The sequence below is a fragment of the Notolepis coatsorum genome (assembly GCF_963971535.1).
Source record: "Notolepis coatsorum genome assembly, chromosome: 10".
NCBI classification, from domain to species: domain Eukaryota; kingdom Metazoa; phylum Chordata; class Actinopteri; order Aulopiformes; family Paralepididae; genus Notolepis; species Notolepis coatsorum.
The window spans coordinates 103817827-103845326 of NC_140174.1; the positions used below are offsets into that span (position 1 = coordinate 103817827).

Genomic DNA, 27500 nt, shown 5'->3' on the forward strand with positions numbered 1-27500 from the left:
ACTCATGTTGATTATATGGGGGGAGAGAGGGGGCATGCAACACGGGACTCATGTTGATTATATGGGGGGGGGGGGGCATGCAACACGGGACTCATGTTGATTATATGGGGGAGAGAGGGGACATGCAACACGGGACTCGTGTTGATTATATGGGGGGAGAGAGGGGGCATGCAACACGGGACTCATGTTGATTATATGGGGGGGGGGGGCATGCAACACGGGACTTGTGTTGATTATATGGGGGGAGAGAGGGGGCATGCAACACGGGACTCATGTTGATTATATGGGGGGGCGGCATGCAACACGGGACTCATGTTGATTATATGGGGGAGAGAGGGGACATGCAACACGGGACTCGTGTTGATTATATGGGGGAGAAAGGGGGCATGCAACACGGGACTCATGTTGATTATATGGGGGGAGAGAGGGGACATGCAACACGGGACTCATGTTGATTATATGGGGGGGGGGCATGCTTTGATTGATTGATTGATTGAAAAGTTTATTAACAGATTGCAGAATGGGTACAGTACAGTACAGCTCAATACATACAATTGTTAAGGGGATGCAGACCAGAGAAAGACTTTCGACTTGTTTACATCAGGGTCCCCCATTTTCAATTCATCATAACATATATGACATACATGACATACAGATAGACGACATACAGATAGACAGTACTGCTACATCTATACATTTATGACATATCAGATTTGTAAATACAGTACTGTTTGTGATACAAAAGTGTCCAGAAAAGGAGTGTATATACATTTGGCATAGAAACTGTACATTGGAGGAGGTTGGTTGGGTGGGGTGGGGTTGGGTGGGTTGGGTGAGGGCTGTACATTGGAGGTGGGGGGGGGGGGGGGGGGCACACACACACATTTTACACTGTACATTTGCAACACGGGGGGGGGGGCACACACACACATTTTACACTGTACATTTGCAACACGGGACTTGTGTTGATTATATGGGGGAGAGAGGGGATCTGGATGAGTCAGATCTGGATGAGTCAGCATTTGCTGCCTTTTATCATACGGTCCAGCCACTTGTCCGAGTCTGATCGATGGAGCTGTTTATCGCAGATCAAAACAGCTTACTCAGCATCTCAGATAATAAGCTGTCAACAGCAATTTATCCGTTCTGGTAAGCTGCGGCCTGGCCCATGTGGCGCGTGCGAGAAAGTATACTGGCTCCCACGCATTCCACGTTTTCACCGCCCACTCTCTCTCTCTGTCTCTCGCTCTATCTCTATCTCTCAGCTCTGTTACTCTCTTTTTCAAAAGAATCAAGAAAGCACACACAGATTCACATGCACATGGACACACGCAGACACACATGCACAAAAGAGCAGCACTAATTGTATGTTATTACCATAAAAAATTGCCTCATTTTGTCATAAGAGGAAAATTGTTTTTTCATTTTTCATCTAGAACCTCTGAGGGCCCTCGTCAGGTTTGGGACCCTGGGTAGTCAGTTCCACTTCCCAAACCCCCCCTCTACCTCCCTGCACATTAGGGATGAGTCCGAATCCAAATATGAATTCAGGAAAGCACAGATAATGAGATGGACACAAATATTTGTATTACACAGATATTAATATTATTATGTTATGAGCTCCATTGACGCAGCGTGCTCCGCCTAGGCACCATCCGTTCGCCATTAACGGAGGACTGCCATCAAAACTACCTTCAGGACCTGTAGGACTGCCATCAAAACTACCTTCAGGACCTGTAGGACTGCCATCAAAACTACCTTCAGGACCTGTATGACTGCCATCAAAACTACCTTCAGGACCTGTATGACTGCCATCAAAACTACCTTCAGGACCTGTAGGACTGCCATCAAAACTACCTTCAGGACCTGTATGACTGCCATCAAAACTACCTTCAGGACCTGTAGGACTGCCATCAAAACTACCTTCAGGACCTGTAGGACTGCCATCAAAACTACCTTCAGGACCTGTATGACTGCCATCAAAACTACCTTCAGGACCTGTAGGACTGCCATCAAAACTACCTTCAGGACCTGTAGGACTGCCATCAAAACTACCTTCAGGACCTGTAGGACTGCCATCAAAACTACCTTCAGGACATGTAGGAGTGCCATCAAAACTACCTTCAGGACCTATAGGACTGCCGCGTTTCTTCATTTGGACCCACAGAAATATCAGTAATCATGTTTTTATTTTTATTTTTTTTTATTTATTTTTTTTGCGTTTTATCGCTTTATTTCTACTGGGCAGTCCAGTAGAGAGAGACAGAGGAGGAATGGGAGACAGAGTGGGGGGAAGACATTCGCCAAATAACGACGGGTTCGGGAATCGAACCCGGGTCGGCCGTGTCGCGGCTGAGCGCGCTATGTGGTTCGCCACTGGGGCGCCCAGTAATCATGTTTTTAAAGTTGTGCGTCAAATGAGAGAAAGAAAAAGGCAGGCATTTCCTCGGCTGCAAGTGTTCCTCTACATTTTCAAAAGCCTAGAGAAAGCTCTATAGCTCTCATGAGTTATGCATGTGAAATTAATTACATTTATCGCATGTGCGCTCCTTTGTAGACCTATTACAGAACCAACCCCAGACGCACAATGCACTCCCCGCCTCTCGTCTCCATTACTACACTAAGAGCCGCCTTACACACACACACACGCACACACACACACACACACGCGCGCGCACACGCACACACACACACACACACACACTCTTACTCACGTCCTTTCCCACCAGGTCCTCTTGGTTCTCTACGATGCCCCAGGGAGCAATGCCTATAGTACAGATCTTCCCCCTGGACTTAGAGGCGTGGTCTTTCAACGCATCACCCACATGCCGGATCACACCTTAGAGAGAGACAGAGTGAGAGGGAAACAGAGAGACAGATACGTGGAGAGAGAGAGACAGAGATAGAGAGAGACAGAGAGAGAGGGAGAAAGAGAGCGGGAGAGGGAGACAGAGATAGAGGGGGGGAGACAGAGAGGGAGACGTGGATAGAGAGACAGAGTGAGAGAGACAGAGAGAGAGAGGGGGAGAGGGAGACAGAGAGAGAGGGGGAGACAGAGTGAGGAAGATGTGGAGAGAGAGCGAGGGAGAGAGAGATAGGGGTAGAGAGAGGAAAGGGCGAGAGATGTGGAGAGAGGGGGAACGAGAAATACACAGGTAAAGCTTTGCTTTGATCAATACTTAACTTAATCTTAGATTAGTGATATACTGCTTTAAACGATAAAGCATGTTGGACTCTCTCTCTTTCTCTCTCTCTCACACACCAGAGATACTCACAAGTCATTTTATCCAAGTCCAAGTCTCAAGTGCCTTTGGAATAATATGTGTTTAATCCACTGTATCCATCAGGCTAGCAAAGACAGCTGTGAAATAACATGGTTATTTCTAGGTAATGCTCTTTGTTTTCCATGTTGATTGTCTTTCATTTGAATATAACTACTTTATGTTTTATCTACCTTACGGTATCAATAAGGTCACTTTAATACTGCACTGCAATACGGAAGACAGCTTTGCTTTTAAAAGTAATTCTTTATTTATTGTTACCATGATATGGGCAGATAGGCTAGCCCACCAAACCACTTGATATGGGCAGATAGGCTAGCCTAGCAAACCACTTGATAAGGACAGGTAGGCTAGCCTAAAAAAACACTTGATATGGACAGGTAGGCTAGCCTAAAAAAACACTTGATATGGACAGGTAGGCTAGCCTAAAAAAAACACTTGATATGGACAGGTAGGCTAGCCTAAAAAAACAGTTGATATGGACAGGATTGTTTTATCCACCAGAATCTGCTCTCTCCCTCAGGTAGCGGTAGCGTAGTGAGTGAAAGTCAAGGTCAATTACTCTGGCCAAACTATATTCAATGAATTTCCCATGGGGCATCGCTATAAAACAAATAGAAACCAATTCACGTTAGAGGAAAATAAAGAGGTGTTACGTCAACGAGCTGAGTCTAGCAATATAGTGTAGTAAATCCAGTGTCAGATCATGACTCAGATGTTGATGCAGTATGTAGACTTGTCCTTCACAGACTAAATAGGACTTACAATACCTTGTTAATAGGAAGTGAAAGCCACAGTCATATATTTGGGGGGGTGGGGGTACATTTATAAAAAAATATAGCTAATATGAAAGACAACATTTATATATCCTTTTTACCTGTAACTAATATTGAACAAGGCAAAACATGTGTGATATGTTTTGAATGTGCAGAAACAATACAGGGGGGGGGGGGGGGGGGGGGGCGGAGATGTCCCCCCCAATGTTGAAACCAAACCTACGCCCCTGGTGAAAGCATTCCTGCGGGCTGAGAAAGCATGATTGTGCAGTTACTGGACTTGAGTTACATTAGAAGAACAAGCAAACCTTGAATTATAACCATATTTCCCCAGCGCATTCCTATTATGTAACACACACATGTCTCTACTGTGCACAGTGAGACCGGTCGACAGGCTCTCCTGTGTAAGCACGAGCACAGCAGGCCAAGCAGCAAGCGCCTAGGCGCGTTTGGATGACAGCTCATTTTGGTCAATGCAGGTGAAATGCACAGAATGTTACCTTGAAAATGATTTATCTATTTAGGCTGTGCCAATTCTCTTACGCTATTCATGTGTCCCCTAGTCTCGAAGTCCGAGTCGAGTCTGAAACCGCTTGGGTACGAGTGTCAAGTCATGTCTCAAGTCGATTTGTTTGAGGCTTAAGTGCATCTCGGGGTCGCTACCTGGAGTCACCCATCTCTGTCACTCTCACACACACACACACACACACACACACACACACACACACACACACACACACACACACACACACACACACACACACACACACACACACACACACACACACACACACACACACACACACACACACACACACACACGCACACACACACACACACCTACACACACACACACACACACACACACACCACACACACACACACACACACACACACCACACACACACACACACCACACACACACACACACACACACACACACACACACACACACACCACACACACACACACACACACACACACACACCACACACACACACACACACACACACACACTCTATATTCACGGTGCGTGCGCCTCTCTCTGGATCCTTCCTTCCTATCAGCTCTAATCACTGATGTAGCGTTATTATCGATCAGTGGGTTTAATCGAATCTGTTGTTTTAAAACAATCTCTCGCTGAGCTCAGACCAGACCCGTTTTTAACAATATATAACACATTATCTCTTCTACAAATGGTCAAATAGATACAGAATGGCAGATAAAAACTCCTAACCTAAAGTTTAAACTATTTCTATAATGCTTCATTTTCAGAACCCTTGGTCAATATCAAGCGGAGGAAAGTATAATTACAATTCTCGATTAAATCGTTTTTCTCCTAAAAAGGGACCTTCTTGCTGATTCCAGACCAGCGCTCTACCCTGAGGGGCCTGATAATATGGCGTAGTGTTATGATGTGGTCTCATCGATGGGTTGGATCAATGTAGATTAAAAATGGAGGAATTACATCCATGTGGGTCTGGAGACGTAATAGCTTTGTTGAAATAGAAGGCGGGTGCAGGTCCTTGACTTTTCATAAATACGTGTATTTAGTTTAACATTGTTTTTATGATTACATTTACAAAACACCAAAAGAGTTGTGAGAAAGGTCACAGAGGTCATTTTGACCTACATTTACATTTACATTTACATTTAGTCATTTAGCTGACGCTTTTATCCAAAGCGACTTACAAGTTCTGTACGACAAGCCATCAGGAAGGGCACAACTCTATCAGCTGAGTAACAATGTTCATCAAAGATGTATGTGTGGCGGCCCAGTGACATTTGTATTGCGTAATCATGTGCTGTAATTGTGCAATTATGGTGCACCTAGCCACCGTAGATGTGTTTCCAAGTTGACTTGAAGTCGGTAAGGGCACAGTTCACACTCCATAGTCAAGACTTTTTGGACTCGCCCCAAAACGACATGCATACCCCCGAAGCACGCGCATCTCGTGTTGCTTACTCTCTTGTCTCCCAAAGTAGAAGGTTAAGGAAGACTGTCTGGAGGTGGCGTGCCAGTGGTGCAAGCATGAAAACATAATAACAAATCAGAGCCTACTAGACTGCAAAAATAGTGTGCTGATCTGACCTGACGTGGTCGACATTTGGCTCGCCGTTTCTCGTTTCTACTTCCAATCCGTGGAATGGGGGGCTGTTAGTTAAATACCGCTGACTGTGTTGAGAGTGGAACGCCACGTTTTGTCCGAAGATGATTCGGTTTGGAGGCAGCTTTTAAAGAGTGATGCTTTAAAGGGTTATGTTCGGGAATTTAGGACCCCTAGCCATATTTCCTACTTACCAACGATGTTGTCCTTTCTCAAGCACCGTTAAAGACAATGGGGCGAGGGGTAGGGGTCCAAATCTCTGAAATTACCCTTTAAGAGTCCACAGAGCTAACTTAGTAGTCCTTGTGCAATGTCTGGTGGAGATGGAGATAAAGTGGTTTCTTAGTTAGGAGCTGGAGTTTCTTCCTATTGAAGTCGGTGGGCTTCTTATACAGCTCTATTACAATGGGACCCTGTTTGATCTCATCCAGTTCCATGAAGGCAAAACATTTTGTGCTGGTAAACCTTTTCTTGGGCTTGTAGTGCTTGAATTCAAAGAAGATGGCTGCTCCTTTGGGCAGTCTCTCCACGTGTCTCTGGATGTCCACGTCCACGCTGAAGTGAATGTACGTGTCTTCCTTCCTGCTGGCCACAGGAGTCTCCTGCACTGGGTTCAGATCTATGCCATTCACGTCTTTTACACTAATGGTCATATAGGGATCAATGCATTGCCCAGCATCCTTCAATCCAATTTTGTCAATCTTTATTGTGAGTAGTGCCATCCCAGGCTCTGAAGGTAACCGTGGCAACAATGTACCTGGCACTCTGGAGGGGAACTCCTCTGGAGACCCAGCTCCTGTGACTGCATCCTCCTCCTCAAGCTCCAGGTCCTCCTCCTCTCCTGGAGCAAGGATTTTCCTCAAGGGTACTGGCTGGACGTCAAAGGGAAAACCTTTGTTGTAGGTCAGTATGTTTTTAATAATGGGTTCCAGTTTCTTCAGGTCTTCGAGCTTGAACTCCTCCTTGGACTGTGTGCACTGCAAAGCTGCACTTCTCATCTCCAAGCATGTTGCCACCTTCCCTAATGTTTTCTTCTGATCCTCTGTGAAGTCAGATGACTGTGTTGACTGGAACTCCTTTTGCAGTTGTCGTGCAAGTATTTGGTACTCGTCTATAGCTTCCACTAATTGTCCCCACGAATCAAAGTCTGTTCCTTTTCCAAAACTCGCATGCCATTTCTGAACAGTCTTGTTGACATCTGACATTTTCACAGGATGGGTATGGGAAGAGCTCTCATTGAAGCATCGTCGACGATATTCTACAACGTTCGCTGCATCGTCGTTACCCAGACCTATATGTTTTAGATGGTGTGTCATCCCAGTGTCCACTGATTTCTGGGTGCTTTTGTCTTGACTAACATGAAGAAAAGTTCAAACCCAGCCTTGCTAAGACCAAGAGAGAAAGGAAGCTTTCTAGCCTAAAACGTCAAATAGCAACATATTACGGCAGACAACTGAACCATCTCAATACCCAGTGATGGAAGAAGTACACAGTTCCTTTACTTAAGTAAAAGTAGAAATACCCAGATAAATGAGTACTCTGGTAAAAGTAGATTTGACTTAAGTAAAAAGTATTTACTATTGAATGTACTTACTGTAAGTATCCAAGAAGTATGCATTCTACATGACATTTGTGTATCCCAGTGCTTGGGAGCATTCTATCCTCGATCCATTGACCTCTAAAGGTTATGGTAAAGTGGTATGTGGTCCAGTCATGCTGCTCTGATTAAAGGTTATCTTAAAGTGGTACGTGGTCCAGTTATGCTGCTCTGATTAAAGGTTATGTTAAAGTGGCATGTGGTCCAGTTATATTAGTCGTACTGGCGAATCGCGTCTTGCTCTTCGCCATCGAGATATACCTCATCTCCAGTACCTAGTGTACTCCATCAACAAATAAAAAAACAATACACCCAGCACCTGCCAGGCCCCGCCCTAGTGACGTACTATATAGCACTAGGCGTGGTCACCACTCGCTCTTCCTCTATTTTCGTTTCCATCATAGCGGATGCGTGCACCCTATGCAACTAGTTGTTATGAAAAGTTTAGAGAAATTAGGTTGAGTGCTTACCGGAGATTTGCCTACCCCTGGAATCTTCGCGGCATGTTCTGACGGCGCTCGTATGGGTTCTGCGACTCTGCAGCGGGATGCATTTCGATGCATCTCAGCGTCGAGTCTGTAGTCTCCTCGTCTTGTTGACAGCAGACAGAGGGACGGCGTGTGAGGTGTAGCTATCGAGCTACCTCACACAAGGTAGGACCTGCGCCACTAGGCATTATCGCTGGTGTTAGTAATGCTGCTTGTTGTTTTGTTAGACAACCGAGTTGTATATCGGTGCCAGGGGCAGGATGTTTGGGTAAATGTCCCTCTGAGGTGGACGTTTCCCAGGCTGTCCTGGAGCGCGCTGCTAATACTAAATGCTATAATGCTGGGTCACTGTTCTACTGTTCCCCGCTGTGGGATGTCACTAGGCATGACAATGCTGGTGTTTGTGATGTGCTCGAGTTGTCCCGGGAGACAACCGAGTTGTGTATTGGCGCAAGTGGCGGGATATCTGGGTAAACGTTGTTGTTTTCCCCGTTATCCTGGAGCGCGCGGCGAACGCTATGCTATGTTGGGCTACTGTTTCTGTTTTGTCTCCCTGCTGCGGGAATGTCTGTCTACACTACAGTCTTCCCTCCTCTTTACCATTCATGCTGACGGGTCAATCGGTGTCTACTGGTGGAGTATTGCGGGGGGGCTTTGTTTACCTTTTCATGGGTAAATGGGCTGAGGTCTAGGGCTGGTGTGCTGTTTGTGAATATTATGAATGAACGTGGGACTGGTTCTCTGGTCCGCATCCCTTTAACGTTGTGTGCATGGGCTAGCCCATTCTACAGTATATTCGTGGTGTTAGTTCATTTATTCATTAACCCCTTCATGGTGCACACCACAGTGGCGGTTGCTGGTTGCAACCACCACTGGTGCTCCGTGTTAGCATTAGTCCTTTGCTTTTGACATGTTGAAACAGTGCCAGCCCGGCCGACGCCATGAGGTGGGTCGGCCTGGCGAGTGGCTGGTGGGCTGCTAAAGCCTGTACCGCCACGGTATGGAATTGGCAGCAATTAGTAACTGTGTTTGAATTGCTGTTTTTTCTGTCAAAAATGGTGTCTGGTGGCGGGGCCTTGAGGGCCAGCCGACGTCGACACATCGCGCGAGGTTGTTGACGTTATTAGCTTTGACCTAGCCGCAAGCTATAACCGTTCAGGCCTCCCCTCTCCGCAGAGGATCTTGGTCTTCCGCTGGAGCGTGGGCGGTATTTGTCCTAGGCCCCACACCGCTTCACGCCGCGCAGCCAGAGGTGAGAGCACGGCCTCGTCAGCGGCTATGGCGAGGCCCTCGACAGGCGGCCATGTTTTCCCCCGCCAGAGGTATCCTGGGCGTTGAATCGACAGGTGTCCACAAGGCCGACAGCCTTGGCGACCGAGGGATCGGCCATGTTGGATGAGCTCGGCTTGGAATATACAAGCCGTTGTCGTCCTGCCGCGAGCAGCCCGCTCTCCGATCACTCCCTCCCCCAACATCAGCGGAAAAGGGGCTCTGATTTGTTTCCTTTGGCTGCGGGCCGCAAGCCTTCGTTGAAGCGCATGCAGCCCCACGTTTCGCTTCTCATGGGGACAGGGGCTGACACCCAGTTGATGGCTGAGCCTGGGTCTGTCCGTGAGAATGTTGTGCTGTCAAGCGGCTCCCACACCATAAGCTGTGTTTGGTTGAGCCTGGTGTTACGTCTGTCAACTACAAGTGTTGTCAGCAGGGGGTCTCGAAACCTTTTTGAGGCACACAGTGCGGGCTTCCCCGACCTCGCCTTCGCCGGGCCGGGTATCATGTTGGTGCCTCCCACTCCTGAAAGATTGGCAGTGGTCTCGCAGGCGCGCGTGATTTGGGTGGTAGTAATATCACTGCAGGGCTACGGTGTGTAGGAACCCATGAGGCCTCACACCTTGCATGTCCAGCTGCAGAACAACTCCTCAGCATGTTCTGGAGGGGTGTTCAGTGGGGGAGCTTTTGTCACCTAGACTGATGTCAGCTTCCCCGTATCAAACCGGCCCTTTCTGTCGGGGTCCCCCCTTGGGTGCGATTGCCTTGTGGGTAGTGTCAGGGTCAGATGTCCCGACACGGAACGCTCTGCTCGCACGGGTCCAGGGTTGGCTACGCACAGCGGGTGGGACCGGGCCGCCTATCTACAGTTCCTAGCGGACCTGCGCCACATGGCGGCGGGTGCGTTGGGAGTGTCATCACATATGGCTACACCAGTACCATATGTCGAGGTGGATGGAGAGAACGCTGAGGCGGGGACTTGTATTTACACAACCCCACCCGTTTTCGGGTTTGGTACAGACCCTATTGTCAGGGTCACCAGCAGTGACAGCTCTGGTCAACGAGATCCAATCTCTGTGGACGAAGCAAGCCATCGTCGTGGCGTTTTCCTCCCGGTGTTCTCTGGTGCCTGAGAAATCGGGAGGGGGGGTGTCAGACCCATACTGGACCTGTTCCATGGGAAGGTTCAGCATTTTTTGGATAGTCTCTTACCTGTTGAACACTGTCAGGTGGGGGTCTGGTTCTCCTCCATAGACCTGTAGGATGCGTATTCGCATCCCCGATCTTCCATCCTAGGGCTTACCTACTCTTCCTTTGCAGGGTTAGCGTATGAGTACCAGAGGCTGCCGTTCGGCTTTTCTCTGGCTCCCCGCATCTTCACCAAGTGCGTGGAGGCCGCACTGGGGCCTCTGCGTCGTCAGGGGTTACGAAGTGTATTCTGCCCTGACGACGTTCTGGTCCTTGGCGGTCAAGGTGGATCGTCAGGTCTCATACCAGGCAGTACTCCTCTTCCCAGTCAACGGGTGGAGTGCTATGGGCATCCCTCTCAGAGCGTGTTGTCGACACGCTCGGGAGGTTCCGTCCTAGGACGGTTATGGCGCTGTCCGTGATACGACTGCTCGGTATGATGGCATATGCTCATTCCGTGGTCCCTCTTGGCCTCCTCTTCACCCCAGGAGGAGGTTACGGAGGTGGTTCTTTTCCAGTATGGAAATAGACCTGGTGAGAGGCAAGTGGAAGCGGCTAAGGTTCCTGTGTCAGTACTGGGGGACCTCGCCCCCTGGGGAGGGCCTGGGGTCCTCACCAGGGGGGTCCCCATGGGCAGTAGGCTGTCCCTCGCTGGAGACGCGTCGGGCCAACGCAGTAGGGGGCAGCTGGCAAGCCATGCTGCCCGGTCTGCGCTACGTTCAATGTGTTGGTATTGAAAGCGGCCCTTCTGGTCCTCAAACGGTGTTTTATCAGGACGGACAATACGATGTCAGCCTCGTATATCGACAGACAGGGAGGAGTACGCTCCCCCCGTCTGCACCGGGCGGCGGGCGGCTGGCTATGGGCGTTCTCCATCTGCGCGGCCTGAGGGCTCTCCACATCCCCGGCAGGGTGAATGTGGGTACAGGTGTAATGTCGCGGGGCGGTCCTCACCCTGACGGGTGGGGATTATGTCCGGACATAGTCAGGCAGGTCTGGGACCGATGCCGTGCTGTCTGGGGTTCTTCCCCCCATACATCTGTTAGGTCAGTTGTTGGGGTGGGTACGTTGAGGAGCGCAGCTCCTTGATCCTGATTGCGCCGGACCGGGGCGCAGCTGTGTGGTTCCCGGTCCTGATCCAGCTCTTGGTAGCCCCGTCGTGGCCTGTTCCTTGGTCATCGCAGGCCCTCTCTCAAGCGCACGGGTCTCTGTGTTAGTTCCCTGTGCTGGGCCAGCCGCTGATGGTTTGGCTGGTGAGAGGGTGAGTCTGGAGAGGATGGATCCTTCTGTGGTTGGTACCATCCGGAACGCGCATGCTCCCTCCACTATCGTGGGTTACACGGGTAGGTGGCGTATTTTCCAAGAGTGGTGTAAGGCCACCCTCTTGTGAAGCGTTTCCTGCTTGGCGCTCGGCGCCTTAAGCCGGTGAAACGTTCTCTGGCTCCGAGTTGGGATCTTCAATTGGTCCTCGTCGGTTGTCCGAGGCCCCGTTTGAGCCTCTTGAGCAAGGCCTTTGGGACTGCGTTCCTGCTGGCCGTCACCTCCGCTAAGCGCGTGGGTGAGCTTTGTGCTCTCTCGGTGCGGCCCGAGTGCCTGTCTATTCGTTCCGATAGCGGTGCCACTCTGCGGCCTAATCCAGCCTTCGTGCCAAAAAATATCCGGAGTTCTTTCCGCTCCAAGGATATTATGGTTCAGGCGTTTCATCCGCCTCCTCACGCTAGTGAGTTGGAGGCGGGCCTTCACCTGTCATGTCCGGTCCGGGCTTTGGGGATTTACCTCAGCTGTACTCAGGGCCTCAGGGCTACCGATCAGCTCTTTGTCTGTTACGGTGGCTCTCGTGCTGGTAAGGCACTGTCGAAACAGCACCTGTCCCATTGGTTGTGCGAGGGCATTGCCCTTTGCTACACGTTGGCCGGGCTGGCTCCCCCTGGGGGCGTCAGGGCGCACTCCACTTGTGGGGTGGCGGCCTCTGCCGCCCTGCTGGGTGGGGCCTCGGTGGAGGACATCTGTGCTGCGGCTTCATGGTCCTCACCGGGTCCCTTCGTAAGATTTTACCTCATGGACATGACCGGGGGTTCTGTCTCCCAGGCGGTACTGAGGTCTGGAACCTCTCCTGCTTCCCGTCCTTTGGTGGGGTAGCAGGGGTGTGTGGGTGTGGGCCACAATGTGTTGTGTCACATGTGGTTCCGCCTGTGCTGTGCATTCAAGAGGTTCTAGTTCCCTCTTGTTCGCACTCGGGTGGAGTTGACTGCCGCCCCCTCTTCATTAGGAAGGATGGGGTGACGGGACTCCCCTCCCCCCTGATGTGGGCTTTCGGGTCCTCAGGGGGTGCATTTGTCGTTCCTCGCGTCTGCTCTGTCCCCATATCTCGATGGCGAAGAGCAGGACGCGATTCGCCAGTACGACTAATATAACGATAGGTTATGTATATAACCTAGTTATATGAGTACTGGCTGAGCGTCCTGCTCTTAGCTTGCCCTGAGGTCCCTTGGGGAAACTTTTCTTTGGAAACGTTTTTTTTCCGAGGAAGAGCGAGTGGTGACCACGCCTAGTGCTATATAGTACGTCACTAGGGCGGGGCCTGACAGGTGCTGGGTGTATTGTTTTTTTATTCGTTGATGGAGTACACTAGGTACTGGAGATGAGGTATATCTCGATGGCGAAGAGCAGGACGCTCAGCCAGTACTCATATAACTAGGTTATATACATAACCTATCGTTATCGCTGCTGGCGGGACAAAACCTCCTAACTCCATTTAATTTTTTTATTTTTTTTTTAAATGTATCAACTCAGTAGATCATCCTCCATGTGTGTGTGGTTTTACAAAGTCTATACAATGGCAAAGCATTAAACCAATCATCTGTCTAAACCTCGTAACTCTATTCGCCCTCAAATCTGTGTTCGTTTTTTTCATCTGCTGAAAAGTTGGGTTTTTGGAGTTATGAGGTTTTGTCCCTCCAGCAGCGTTATGCTGCTCTGATTACGTCCTCTTGAAGTTGACAGGCTTCAAATGTGAAAGTATATAATCTTCATACATTCTTACCATGTTTTTTATGCAAAATATTTTGCTTCAAAGTAACTAGTAAGTGATGGGTTCAGAGATACATGTAGTGGAGTAAAAAGTATAATGTTCCCTAAAATTTTAATAATCACGTACATTTACATTACATTTACATTTAGTCATTTAGCTGACGCTTTTATCCAAAGCGACTTACAAGTTCTGTACGACAAGCCATCAGGAAGGGCACAACTCTATCAGCTGAGCAACAATGTTCATCAAAGTGTTGAGTGCTACAGTGTAGGTTAGTTTATTAGGACAAGTGCATGACAGTACGGTTAGTTAGGGTTAGATTTTTTTTTTTTTTTTTTTTTTTTTTATTCAGATAATGGTTGAAGAAGTGCGTCTTTAGTCGACGGCGAAAGATTGGACGTGATTCGGCTGTCCTAACTGGGGTGGGTAGTTCATTCCACCATTGTGGGGCAAGGACTGAGAATAGGCGACTTCTCTTTGATGACCCTCCCGGAGCTTGGATAGGAGTAGGTCTGAGGCGGCCAGAAGATGCAGAGCGTAGGGGTCTTGAGGGTGTGTAGTTAGAGACCATTGACCGGAGGTAGGCGGGAGCGGTTCCCTTTGCCGCACGGTATGCTAGGTCGAGGGCCTTGAAGCGGATTCGTGCAGCAATGGGGAGCCAGTGCAGGTCCCTAAGAAGTGGGGTGACATGGGCCGACTTCGGTAGGTTTGAGATCAGGCGGGCCGCTGCGTTCTGAATGAGTTGAAGAGGCTTAGTGGCAGTGGCCGGGAGGCCAGCGAGCAGTGCATTGCAGTAGTCGAGGCGGGAGATGACTGTTGATTGGACGAGGAGTTGGGTGGCTTCTTTTGTCAGGAAGGGGCGGATCCTTCTGACGTTGCTCAGGAGGAATCGGCAGGTTCTGGTCGTCGCTGCGATGTGAGCAGAGAAGTTCAACTGGTCGTCGAGGACAACACCAAGGTTCTTGGCGGTCGGGGACGCAGTCACAGCTGCATTCTCAACGTAAAGGACAAGTAGCGAAAGTACTTAAGTACGAAATTGCTACTTAGGTAGAGTACTTGAGTAAAAATACTTTCCACCACTGTCAATATGGCAGTTTACACTGCTGTACAAAGGCAGCAGTAGCTACCGTTAACAACACGTTGTGAGACTAAGAAGAATGACTTCAAAGTGTATCTGTGCCGCCATATTGTTGGTACTAAAGATAGTATATTACTTGCCTATTATATTATAGCCTAATACCTACCCCACCCTCCTACGCAGAGAGTTGAACGACGTTCCACTGTCAATTAAACACACTCCTACGCAGAGAGTTGCACAGCGTTCCACTGTAACACATCTTTTGACGTACAGTACAGGCGGCTCTGCGTAGGTGTGTGCTGTCACCCCAAATATTGCTTTTTGGCACAAGACTAGACAAGGTGTTGTTGGTACTATAAATAGTACATGTTATAATGTAATGTGTATTATAGTAGCCTATAATACAAACTCTTAACAATTGTTTTATGAATCAGTTCACTTTTAGCACTTGATAGCTTATCTTAATCTTTTTTTGTGGTAAGCAGGTTGTGTCATTCTGAATGAATGAATACACTATATAATTCATTATAATTGTACAGGTGTCCTGGTGTTTCTTATTACTATCATAACATAACAAATTAATCCATTATTTTACATTTGTATTTATTGTGGAAATATTATGCCGGTAATATGTGAGCAGTCTGTTATGGTCTTTCTAGTAGTTGTGGAATTACGGGTGGCATTCTGTACACAGTACATAATTCCTCAGAGAAACATTTATTTAATTTCAAAAAGTAGATTTTAAGGTGGAGTTACCACTACTTGGGAGCATTTTGTAAAAGAGCATGTGGTGGACACCTTAAGACGTTTTAACCTCTCCAACTCTCTCCTATAAACATGGACCCTCACACACACACACACACACACACACACACACACACACACACACACACACACACACACACACACACACACACACACACACACACACACACACACACACACACACACACACACACACACACACACACACACACACACACACACACACACACATACACACACACACACACACACACACACCTGTGTTGACCCCTCCCGTGAAGATCCAGGCTCCGGTGGTCATGGCAGCCTTGATGAGCCCCTTGCCAAACACCTGCTTGAGTTTGGGCTGCAGCTCAAAGTTCTGCAGGCCTCCGTGCACCGAGATGAGCAGCTTTGGCAGGTCCAGCTGCCACTCCTTGGTCATCAGGTGGAGCAGCAGGTCAGGCTTGGTGTCATAAGACACGCGCACATACTAGGAGCACGGACACAGGGGTTACACACATGTATACATGTAGGCTTATACACGCCCACAACACACATAGTTACACATGTTCATACTTTGCATATGTATACATTTTTCAAATGAATATTTTTGATCTATAGCCATTTGAGATAAAAAAATAAATAAAACAAGGACACAATATCATAGATGCCAAGCACGTTACACAAAGTGCATTGCCTGCAAGCCACCACTAGGGGCAGATCGGCTAACCGTGAGTGAATGAATGAGTCACTGGTCGAGTGAGTTAGTAATATCGCCGGATATTAAAAGATTTGAAGAGCAGACACCTCTGTGTAGATAATCCACTCTTTTACTAATCATGCTGTCAATACAAACTAAAAGTAAACTAGCGGTTAATCAAATCATGGCATCAATTTATCTTGTCCAATTCACTAGCTTGGAATTATGCATATTATAATCAATAGAACATTATACCATAGCCCAGATGAATACTCTTTTCTGATTCGCCGGAAGGTTAACGTTTAATGCGTGCATAGTTCCGGCTCAAGATTAGTCACCGTTCTAAACTCATCCTCTAAGCAAACTTCATAATCCCTTCACTTGTCATGTCACACGCTGTCTGTGTCCTAACTATTCCCAAGCAAGTTTAGCTCAAATCCCCTCCCTTCTCATTTCCTTTCGCTTACATGTCATGGCCTCACACAGTGGCCTCACACAGTGGCCTCTCGCCACCTCAAAGATGACAGAGCATAAATATGCAGCAATAACCCTGGTGGGTTATTACTCGGCGTTGTAAAATATGATGTTTTTTTTTTATGAATGACGATATTTGAGGAGCCTAATAATAGGGACTTTCATTCATCGTTTTTGTATTTGTGCCTGTTTTACAAGGAACATAAACGAGTTTCATACTCCTTGCTGTTTTACAGAGGCTGTCAATGGACCCAGCACTATATGGCACAAAGCTAACGTTAGGTGTTAAAAGTGCCTCTGCTTCAAGGTTTACAACAGCGTTGCTGACCAGGTAGGATGTGCTTCACCTCACTCTCCGGCATCGGTGCACTTACATCAAACACCATTAATTGTTTTGCACTGCTGTGTTTTACACATGTATATAATTATTCTGCAATTACACGCACAGTATTATTCTTTTTGGGCGATTATTGTTTTTCGAAGATAGATCTAGCAAAGCAGATTGGTATGCGGAGAGGCAATTCATTCCTGGATTTGCATAATCCCTTCATATCATGGCACATCCCTTCCTCGCAATTCAACTTGCAAAACAATGGCGAAGACTTGAGGCTGTGACTGACGTTCTTCGCCTACACATCGTGCCCTAAAAACCACTTAACGCACACCTACTCGTTGATTATCCCTTACTTAGTTTAAGCCCATTTCAGATGTATCAGGGTGAATCGTTTAACCGAGCTCACAAATTCAACATCAGTATGGTAATAACAGTGTTTGATACTGTCGCCATGGTTATTACAGTTAATATACTTGGTTACCATGGTCAAAATCAGATACAGTAGCTGTACCTTTTTCCAGCTCTATACGATACCAATTATGATTTCTAATTATTTTCGAATCATTACATTTTTGTTCATGAAATCTGAGACTGTTCATTCTACGACTTTTGAATCTGATTTGAGGCTTTTAATCAAAATGTTAGCGTGAGATTTGCGGTGAGCCACAGCTGCCACTACAACTCGGTCCACAAAACAGCCACTTTTGACATCGCAATGACAAACCTTTTGTAACGTGATGAAGCGAATCTAGTTGTATCCCCTATTTCAACCTCTTTCCCGGCAGCTGACAGTCCCTCGGTCTCTTGCAGAACATCATGGCGGTGGAAAATTCCCCCCCCCCCACCCCTCTAATGAATTCTTTAGAGGAAGAACCATATAAGTCTTCAAACCTAATTAGCTAAAGACGTCATGTGTCATGCACATTTATAGTTAAAGAGGCTGAGGACTCTCAGGCGCTGTACCGCATTCACACTCCCCAGTGACTTGGATTGACTTTAATAAAGGCTGCAAATACACCGTCCCACAAATTCCGTACAGTTCTTCTCCCGTTAAATTCTTGAATTGTTGCCCCATCTGCAGTCTGTTCTGCTCTGACAACACTCCTCCACACTGTCTGTTCTGCTGCTCTGACAACACTCCTCCACGCTGTCTGTTCTGCTGCTCTGACAACACTCCTCCACACTGTCTGTTCTGCTGCTCTGACAACACTCCTCCACGCTGTCTGTTCTGCTGCTCTGACAACACTCCTCCACGCTGTCTGTTCTGCTGCTCTGACAACACTCCTCCACGCTGTCTGTTCTGCTGCTCTGACAACACTCCTCCACACTGTCTGTTCTGCTGCTCTGACAACACTCCTCCACGCTGTCTGTTCTGCTGCTCTGACAACACTCCTCCACACTGTCTGTTCTGCTGCTCTGACAAAACTCCTCCACACTGTCTGTTCTGCTGCTCTGACAACACTCCTCCACACTGTCTGTTCTGCTGCACTGACAACACTCCTCCACACTGTCTGTCTGTTCTGCACTGACAACACTCCTCCACACTGTCTGTTCTGCTGCTCTGACAACACTCCTCCACACTGTCTGTTCTGCTGCTCTGACAACACTCCTCCACACTGTCTGTTCTGCTGCTCTGACAACACTCCTCCACACTGTCTGTCTGTTCTGCACTGACAACACTCCTCCACACTGTCTGTTCTGCTGCTCTGACAAAACTCCTCCACACTGTCTGTTCTGCTGCTCTGACAACACTCCTCCACACTGTCTGTTCTGCTGCTCTGACAACACTCCTCCACACTGTCTGTTCTGCTGCTCTGACAACACTCCTCCACACTGTCTGTCTGTTCTGCTGCTCTGACAACACTCCTCCACGCTGTCTGTTCTGCACTGACAACACTCCTCCACACTGTCTGTTCTGCTGACAACACTCCTCCACACTGTCTGTTCTGCTGACAACACTCCTCCACACTGTCTGTTCTGCACTGACAACACTCCTCCACACTGTCTGTTCTGCTGCCCTGACAACACTCCTCCACACTGTCTGTTCTGCTGCCCTGACAACACTCCTCCACACTGTCTGTTCTGCTGACAACACTCCTCCACACTGTCTGTTCTGCTGCCCTGACAACACTCCTCCACACTGTCTGTTCTGCTGCCCTGACAACACTCCTCCACACTGTCTGTTCTGCTGCCCTGACAACACTCCTCCACACTGTCTGTTCTGCTGCTCTGACAACACTCCTCCACACTGTCTGTTCTGCTGACAACACTCCTCCACACTGTCTGTTCTGCTGCCCTGACAACACTCCTCCACACTGTCTGTTCTGCTGCCCTGACAACACTCCTCCACACTGTCTGTTCTGCTGCTCTGACAACACTCCTCCACACTGTCTGTTCTGCTGCTCTGACAACACTCCTCCACACTGTCTGTTCTGCTGCTCTGACAACACTCCTCCACACTGTCTGTTCTGCTGCTCTGACAACACTCCTCCACGCTGTCTGTTCTGCTGCTCTGACAACACTCCTCCACACTGTCTGTTCTGCTGCTCTGACAACACTCCTCCACACTGTCTGTTCTGCTGCTCTGACAACACTCCTCCACACTGTCTGTCTGTTCTGCTGCTCTGACAACACTCCTCCACACTGTCTGTTCTGCTGCTCTGACAACACTCCTCCACACTGTCTGTTCTGCTGCTCTGACAACACTCCTCCACGCTGTCTGTTCTGCTGCTCTGACAACACTCCTCCACACTGTCTGTTCTGCTGCTCTGACAACACTCCTCCACACTGTCTGTTCTGCTGCACTGACAACACTCCTCCACACTGTCTGTTCTGCTGCTCTGACAACACTCCTCCACACTGTCTGTTCTGCTGCTCTGACAACACTCCTCCACACTGTCTGTTCTGCTGACAACACTCCTCCACACTGTCTGTTCTGCTGCTCTGACAACACTCCTCCACGCTGTCTGTTCTGCTGACAACACTCCTCCACGCTGTCTGTTCTGCTGCTCTGACAACACTCCTCCACGCTGTCTGTTCTGCTGACAACACTCCTCCACGCTGTCTGTTCTGCTGCTCTGACAACACTCCTCCACGCTGTCTGTTCTGCTGCTCTGACAACACTCCTCCACACTGTCTGTTCTGCTGACAACACTCCTCCACACTGTCTGTTCTGCTGCTCTGACAACACTCCTCCACACTGTCTGTTCTGCTGCCCTGACAACACTCCTCCACACTGTCTGTTCTGCTGCTCTGACAACACTCCTCCACACTGTCTGTTCTGCTGACAACACTCCTCCACACTGTCTGTTCTGCACTGACAACACTCCTCCACACTGTCTGTTCTGCTGCACTGACAACACTCCTCCACACTGTTCTGTTCTGCTGCTCTGACAACACTCCTCCACACTGTCTGTTCTGCTGCCCTGACAACACTCCTCCACACTGTCTGTTCTGCTGCCCTGACAACACTCCTCCACACTGTTCTGTTCTCCTCCACGCTGTCTGTTCTGCTGCCCTGACAACACTCCTCCACACTGTTCTGTTCTCCTCCACGCTGTCCACTCTGTCTAAGTCACCATGGCTTTGTTGGAGTGACCTCCTCCCTGGAACTCGATGGTGCCGAAGGCGTCGGTGGGGCTGAGCTGCGTGTGCTTGCTGATGGACCATTTCTCAGACAGGCTGTCGTTCTTGGCCAGCCGCTCCGCCTTATCATTCTGACTGGACGAGATGCCCGGCGGCAGACCCACATGCTGACCTATCAGACGGCCACAGCAGCACCTGGGGAGGAGGGGAGCCGAGACGTAAGAATAACATTAGATCAGGTTAGATTCTAATGTAATCTTGTGTCAGCACAAGTACAGTACAATGAAAAGAGGTCTGGCAGCCAACCAGAGTGCAAATGTAGCAGTAAAGTGCAATAGTAATATACAAGTATACAATGTACAGGTGATTAAACTGGGTATAAAATATTAATTAGTATTACTGAGTAATAGTGCTAATCAGATGTATGTACAGGGTTGTAGTATGCATAATATGTACAGTGATACAGGTAAGATACTATGGTAGTAGTCATACTGGCCAGCAGCGTAACTAGTAAGAGCAGGGTAAGGGATATGTGCAGATATAGTATGAATGACTGAATACAGATAATAGTAGATACAGATATATGTAAAAAGGATTATATGCAGGTATGTACAGACAGACGTGGATAGATCCCCATCATAATTTAAACTTGGACTTGTTTTAAGAAACGTCTTGAAACGGCGGCTGGGTGGTGCAGCGGGCATTGCGCTCGTCACCAACCCAAGAGACACCGGGTTTGACTCCGGCTGTCGGCGTTGCCTCCGGCTTGGGCCAGTCGTCATACTAACTCAATTGGCAGAGTTAGCGGGTGGAAGTCGATGGGTGGTAATCTGGACGTTGTGGACAGCGACTCCTACAGGTCGGTTGGGGACGCCTGCACAGCAGAGACAGGAAATGGCGGGGGTAGTGTGAGCCTCCCACACGTTACACCTCGCCAATGAGAGTCCACGCTGGCAGGTGAAAAGATGTGACAGGCTGCCTCCTTGTGTATCGGAGGGGACACATGATGCAAAGCTTCTATCCTCGCTACAACCGGCCAGTGGGGCCATATGCAAGCAACGTTCAAGACAGGGGAGGGGAGAATTGGCACAGCGGGTAATTGGGGATGGGAGAAAAATAGAAAAACAGAGGAGAAAAAGTGGATACAAAAAAAGAAACGTCTTGAAACAAGTGATAATATCTATATATTTAGGCAAGTTTCAAGATAATTGAGCTTGTTCTGAGAAAATCCTTGAAACAAGCCCATGTGTCTTGGAACAAGTGAAATGAGCTCATCCCATTGGCAGATTTTTTCTCCTGTTTTAAGAAAACATGATTTGAAATCTCAATACAAGATTAAGTAATACTTAATTTAGACTGAGCATTTTTGCCTTCTACTAAATCTCAAAACTGTATGTGCCCTTATAATATAGTGAATCAGGGTTTAACAACCAATTTTACTATGTTGTCACACTTTGAAAGTTTGTTTTCCGTTGTAGGCTTAGTGAAGCTCTGCAGCAGTGCTAGTTCAGTCTGTGTTGTCTATTGTAATGAAAGTGTTGTGCACCCATTATATGAACAGGGAGCCGGGGACATTTACACAATAAAAGTGTAACTGATGTGTAACATTTATGATGCGTGGGGTATTAGTCGAATGGTAGAACAACAGGGCCGTAAAAACATTGTCTCATGGATCTAACAGGTCTCGCACAAATTGCCATGCCTGTAATAGAGGTGCTTTGCATCTAGAAATAATAAGGTCAAGAGTTGTTTTAGAATCACATTGTAGGACGATAAGAATCAAATCCCGGTTTAATCACGAGGCTCTTCCTGCTGATTGTGCAGCCCCACACCGCTAACAGCCCCACACTGCTAACAGCCCCACACTGCTAACAGCCCCACACCGCTAACAGACCCACATCGCTAACAGCCCCACACCGCTAACAGCCCCACACTGCTAACAGCCCCACACCGCTAACAGCCCCACACCGCTAACAGCCCCACACCGCTAACAGCCCCACACCGCTAACAGCCCCACACCGCTAACAGCCCCACACCGCTAACAGCCCCACATCGCTAACAGCCCCACATCGCTAACAGCCCCACACCGCTAACAGCCCCACACCGCTAACAGCCCCACATCGCTAACAGCCCCACACCGCTAACAGCCCCACACCGCTAACAGCCCCACACCGCTAACAGACCCACACTGCTAACAGCCCCACACCGCTAACAGCCCCACATCGCTAACAGCCCCACACCGCTAACAGCCCCACACCGCTAACAGCCCCACATCGCTAACAGCCCCACACCGCTAACAGCCCCACACTGCTAACAGCCCCACCCCGCTAACACAGCCCCACATCGCTAACAGCCCCACACCGCTAACAGACCCACATCGCTAACAGCCCCACATCGCTAACAGCCCCCGCCGCTAACAGCCCCACATCGCTAACAGCCCCACACCGCTAACACAGACCCACATCGCTAACAGCCCCACACCGCTAACAGCCCTACACCGCTAACACAGACCCACATCGCTAACAGCCCCACATCGCTAACAGCCCCACACCGTTAACACAGACCCACATCGCTAACAGCCCCACACCGCTAACAGCCCCACACCGCTAACAGCCCCACATCGCTAACAGACCCACACCGCTAACACAGACCCACACCGCTAACAGACCCACACCGCTAACAGACCCACACCGCTAACAAAGACCCACACCGCTAACAGCCCCACATCGCTAACAGCCCCACACCGCTAACACAGCCCCACATCGCTAACAGCCCCACACCGCTAACACAGACCCACATTGCTAACAGCCCCACATCGCTAACAGCCCCACACTGCTAACAGCCCCACACCGTTAACACAGACCCACATCGCTAACAGCCCCACACCGCTAACAGCCCCCGCCGGTAACAGCCCCACATCGCTAACAGCCCCACACCGCTAACAGCCCCACACCGCTAACAGCCCCACACCGCTAACACAGCCCCACATCGCTAACAGCCCCACACTGCTAACAGCCCCACACCGTTAACACAGACCCACATCGCTAACAGCCCCACACCGCTAACACAGCCCCACATCGCTAACAGCCCCCGCCGCTAACAGCCCCACACCGCTAACACAGACCCACACTGCTAACAGCCCCACACCGCTAACACAGACCCACACTGCTAACAGCCCCCGCCGCTAACAGCCCCACACCGCTAACACAGACCCACATCGCTAACAGCCCCACACCGCTAACACAGACCCACATCGCTAACAGCCCCACACTGCTAACACAGACCCACACTGCTAACACAGACCCACATCGCTAACAGCCCCACACCGCTAACAGCCCCACACCGCTAACACAGACCGACATCGCTAACAGCCCCACACTGCTAACACAGACCCACACTGCTAACACAGACCCACATCGCTAACAGCCCCACACTGCTAACACAGACCCACACTGCTAACACAGACCCACATCGCTAACAGCCCCACACCGCTAACACAGACCCACACCGCTAACACAGACCCACATCGCTAACAGCCCCACACCGCTAACACAGCCCCACACCGCTAACACAGACCCACACCGCTAACACAGACCCACATCGCTAACAGCCCCACACTGCTAACACAGACCCACACTGCTAACACAGACCCACATCGCTAACAGCCCCACACCGCTAACACAGACCAACATCGCTAACAGCCCCACACTGCTAACAGCCCCACACCGCTAACACAGACCCACATCGCTAACAGCCCCACACTGCTAACACAGACCCACATCGCTAACAGCCCCACACTGCTAACACAGACCCACACTGCTAACAGCCCCACACCGCTAACAGCCCCACACCGCTAACACAGCCCCACACCGCTAACACAGACCCACATCGCTAACACAGCCCCACACTGCTAACAGCCCCACACCGCTAACACAGCCCCACACCGCTAACAGCCCCACACCGCTAACAGCCCCACACCGTTAACACAGACCCACATCGCTAACAGCCCCACACTGCTAACAGCCCCACACCGCTAACAGCCCCACACCGCTAACACAGCCCCACACCGCTAACAGCCCCACACTGCTAACAGCCCCACACTGCTAACACAGACCCACATCGCTAACAGCCCCACACTGCTAACACAGACCCACACTGCTAACAGCCCCACACCGCTAACACAGACCCACACTGCTAACAGCCCCACACTGCTAACAGCCCCACACTGCTAACACAGACCCACACTGCTAACAGCCCCACACCGCTAACACAGACCCACACTGCTAACAGCCCCACACTGCTAACAGCCCCACACTGCTAACACAGACCCACACTGCTAACAGCCCCACATCGCTAACACAGACCCACATCGCTAACAGCCCCACACCGCTAACACAGACCCACATCGCTAACAGCCCCACACCGCTAACACAGCCCCACACCGCTAACACAGACCCACACCGCTAACACAGACCCACACCAGCAGGGTTGGGATCAATTCATGTTCAAGTGGGTTTTCTTTCACATTCAAATATCAAAAGATTTTTTTTATTTTTTTTAACTTTTTTTTTTTTTTTTTTTTTTAGCGTATATCGCTTTTCTGGTCAAGCATGACCGACAGATACAGGGTGAAACGGGATATAGAGCAGGGGAAGACATTCTGGCAAATGACGGCGGGTCCGGGAATCGAACTCGGAGTCCACCAGATCCGTGACGCAGCACGGTTTCCCCCGACGCAGAAATAGCGCCGAGATATGCGGTGAGCCACTGGAGCTCCCCATCAAAAGATCTTTGATGCAAAACAAAAAGCCATACTATCCAACCTACTATATTGAATAGGATGAGAACGGATGCTACAGTATGTCATCAGCAAGTAAACATCAATTTCTTCAAACATTTTGAATAGATTGAATTGAATGGCAAGTGATTGATTCCAAGCCGTGGTATCCAGCAGAAGACCACAGGAGGTGTGTAGAGAGAGAGAGGGGGGGGGGGGAGAGAGAGGGAGAGAGAGAGAAGTGGAGGAAGAGGAGGAGTGAGAAAGAAGGCAGGTGTCACAGACAGGTGTCACAGTTAGGTAGGCCTTGCGGTAACATGTGCAGGGAGCATAGTGACAGCTTGACATCTGGCTGTCATCTGCATGAGGCACGAGTGGGAGAGGAGGAGAGGGATCCAAACCCCTTTGTCTTTCACTCCCTCGACCCCTGTCTCTGTCTGTTCTCCTCTCTTTGAAGAGCTCTCTCTCTCTCTTAATTTCTCTCTCTTCATATCTCTCCATCTCCATCTCTCTCTCTGTGTACCTATATCTTGCCCTCTCTTTCTCACACACTCTCTCCTCTCTCTCCTCCCACCACTCTTTCCTCTTTCTTAATCTCCCCCCCACCTATCTCTCTCTGCAGGACTTATAACAGGAGGTGCAAATCCAGAGCCTGCAGAATAAAGAAAGACCCCCACCACCCCAACAACAGCCTTTTCAAGCTGCTGCGGTCAGGCAAACGCCTACGGTCACACGCTGCAAGAACAGAGAGACTCCGGCTCAGCTTCTTCCCCCAGGCCATCAGATCTATCTATCTATCTATCTATCTATCTATCTATCTATCTATCTATCTATCTATCTATCTATCTATCTATCTATCTATCTATCTATCTATCTATCTATCTATCTATCTATCTATCTATCTATCTATCTATCTATCTATCTATCTATCTATCTATCTATCTATCTATCTATCTATCTATCTATCTATCTATCTATCTATCTATCTATCTATCTATCTATCTATCTATCTATCTATCTATCTATCTATCTATCTATCTATCTATCTATCTATCTATCTATCTATCTATCTATCTATCTATCTATCTATCTATCTATCTATCTATCTATCTATCTATCTATCTATCTATCTATCTATCTATCTATCTATCTATCTATCTATCTCTATATCTATATCTATATCTATCTATCTATCTATCTATCTATCTATCTATCTATCTATCTATCTATCTATCTATCTATCTATCTATCTATCTATCTATCTATCTATCTATCTATCTATCTATCTATCTATCTATCTATCTATCTATCTATCTATCTATCTATCTATCTATCTATCTATCTATCTATCTATCTATCTATCTATCTATCTATCTATCTATCTATCTATCTATCTATCTATCTATCTATCTATCTATCTCTCTCTCTCTCTCTCTCTCTCTCTCTCTCTCTCTCTCTCTTTCTCTCTCTCTCCCCCCTCTATCTCTCCCTCTATGATAACATTTTGTCTTCAGGATAAGTCTGAAGGTAACAGAGTGATAGTCTGTGTCTTAACCCCCTGGAGGGAAGCCAGTCTGCATGTCATGGATTTACCCTGACCGCAGCTGCCGCTGGGTTCTCATGTGAACTCCAATAGCTTTCATTCAAATCCTTTACAATTCTACTTTCCGGTGCACATTTATGACCCCTAGAGGATGAACCCTTTTGATTTTGGTGACCCCATGACCTTTCCTCTAGCGCCACCATCAGGCCTACTTGTGAACACGATAACTCCGATAGCTTTCATTCAAATATTATGACCCCTAGATGAACTGTATATAATAGCTTTCGATAGCTTTCATTCCAATAGTATGACCCCTAGATTAACTGTATTGATTCTGGTGACCTCATGACCTTTCCTCTAGCGCCATCACCAGGCCAAGCTTTCAATTTTAGAATTGGTGTATGACTTGATCTAATTTTTTTTTTTTTATTGGTCTTTTTCCCCCTCCATTTTCCTCCAATTTTCTCCCATCCCAATGTTAGTCGTATGCCAATTCCCAGTCCCTTCCTGGTCGCTGCGCACTT

General features: G+C 48.6%; 2 protein-coding genes across 2 annotated transcripts in view; both read right to left on the minus strand.

Annotated features, from left to right (window-relative positions):
• trpm3 (transient receptor potential cation channel, subfamily M, member 3) overlaps positions 1-27500 on the minus strand; it is a gene marked incomplete at both ends in the record, with an annotated part of 443339 nt that overhangs the window by 139222 nt on the left and 276617 nt on the right. Inside the window, 3 exon segments of the mRNA XM_084323130.1 lie at positions 2715-2839; positions 15840-16053; positions 20650-20851. Coding sequence (XP_084179256.1) covers positions 2715-2839; positions 15840-16053; positions 20650-20851 — 541 coding nt within the window.
• LOC311236149 (axin interactor, dorsalization-associated protein-like) lies at positions 6429-7440 on the minus strand. The gene has a single exon (XM_084323773.1). It carries the CDS (start codon positions 7368-7370, stop codon positions 6459-6461), a length of 912 nt encoding a protein of 303 aa, XP_084179899.1. The 5' UTR covers positions 7371-7440; the 3' UTR covers positions 6429-6458.

Bases quoted from the DNA above. Each gene is read 5' to 3' on its own strand.
- LOC311236149 (XM_084323773.1), bottom strand. From the start codon at position 7,370: ATGTCAGATGTCAACAAGACTGTTCAGAAATGGCATGCGAGTTTTGGA.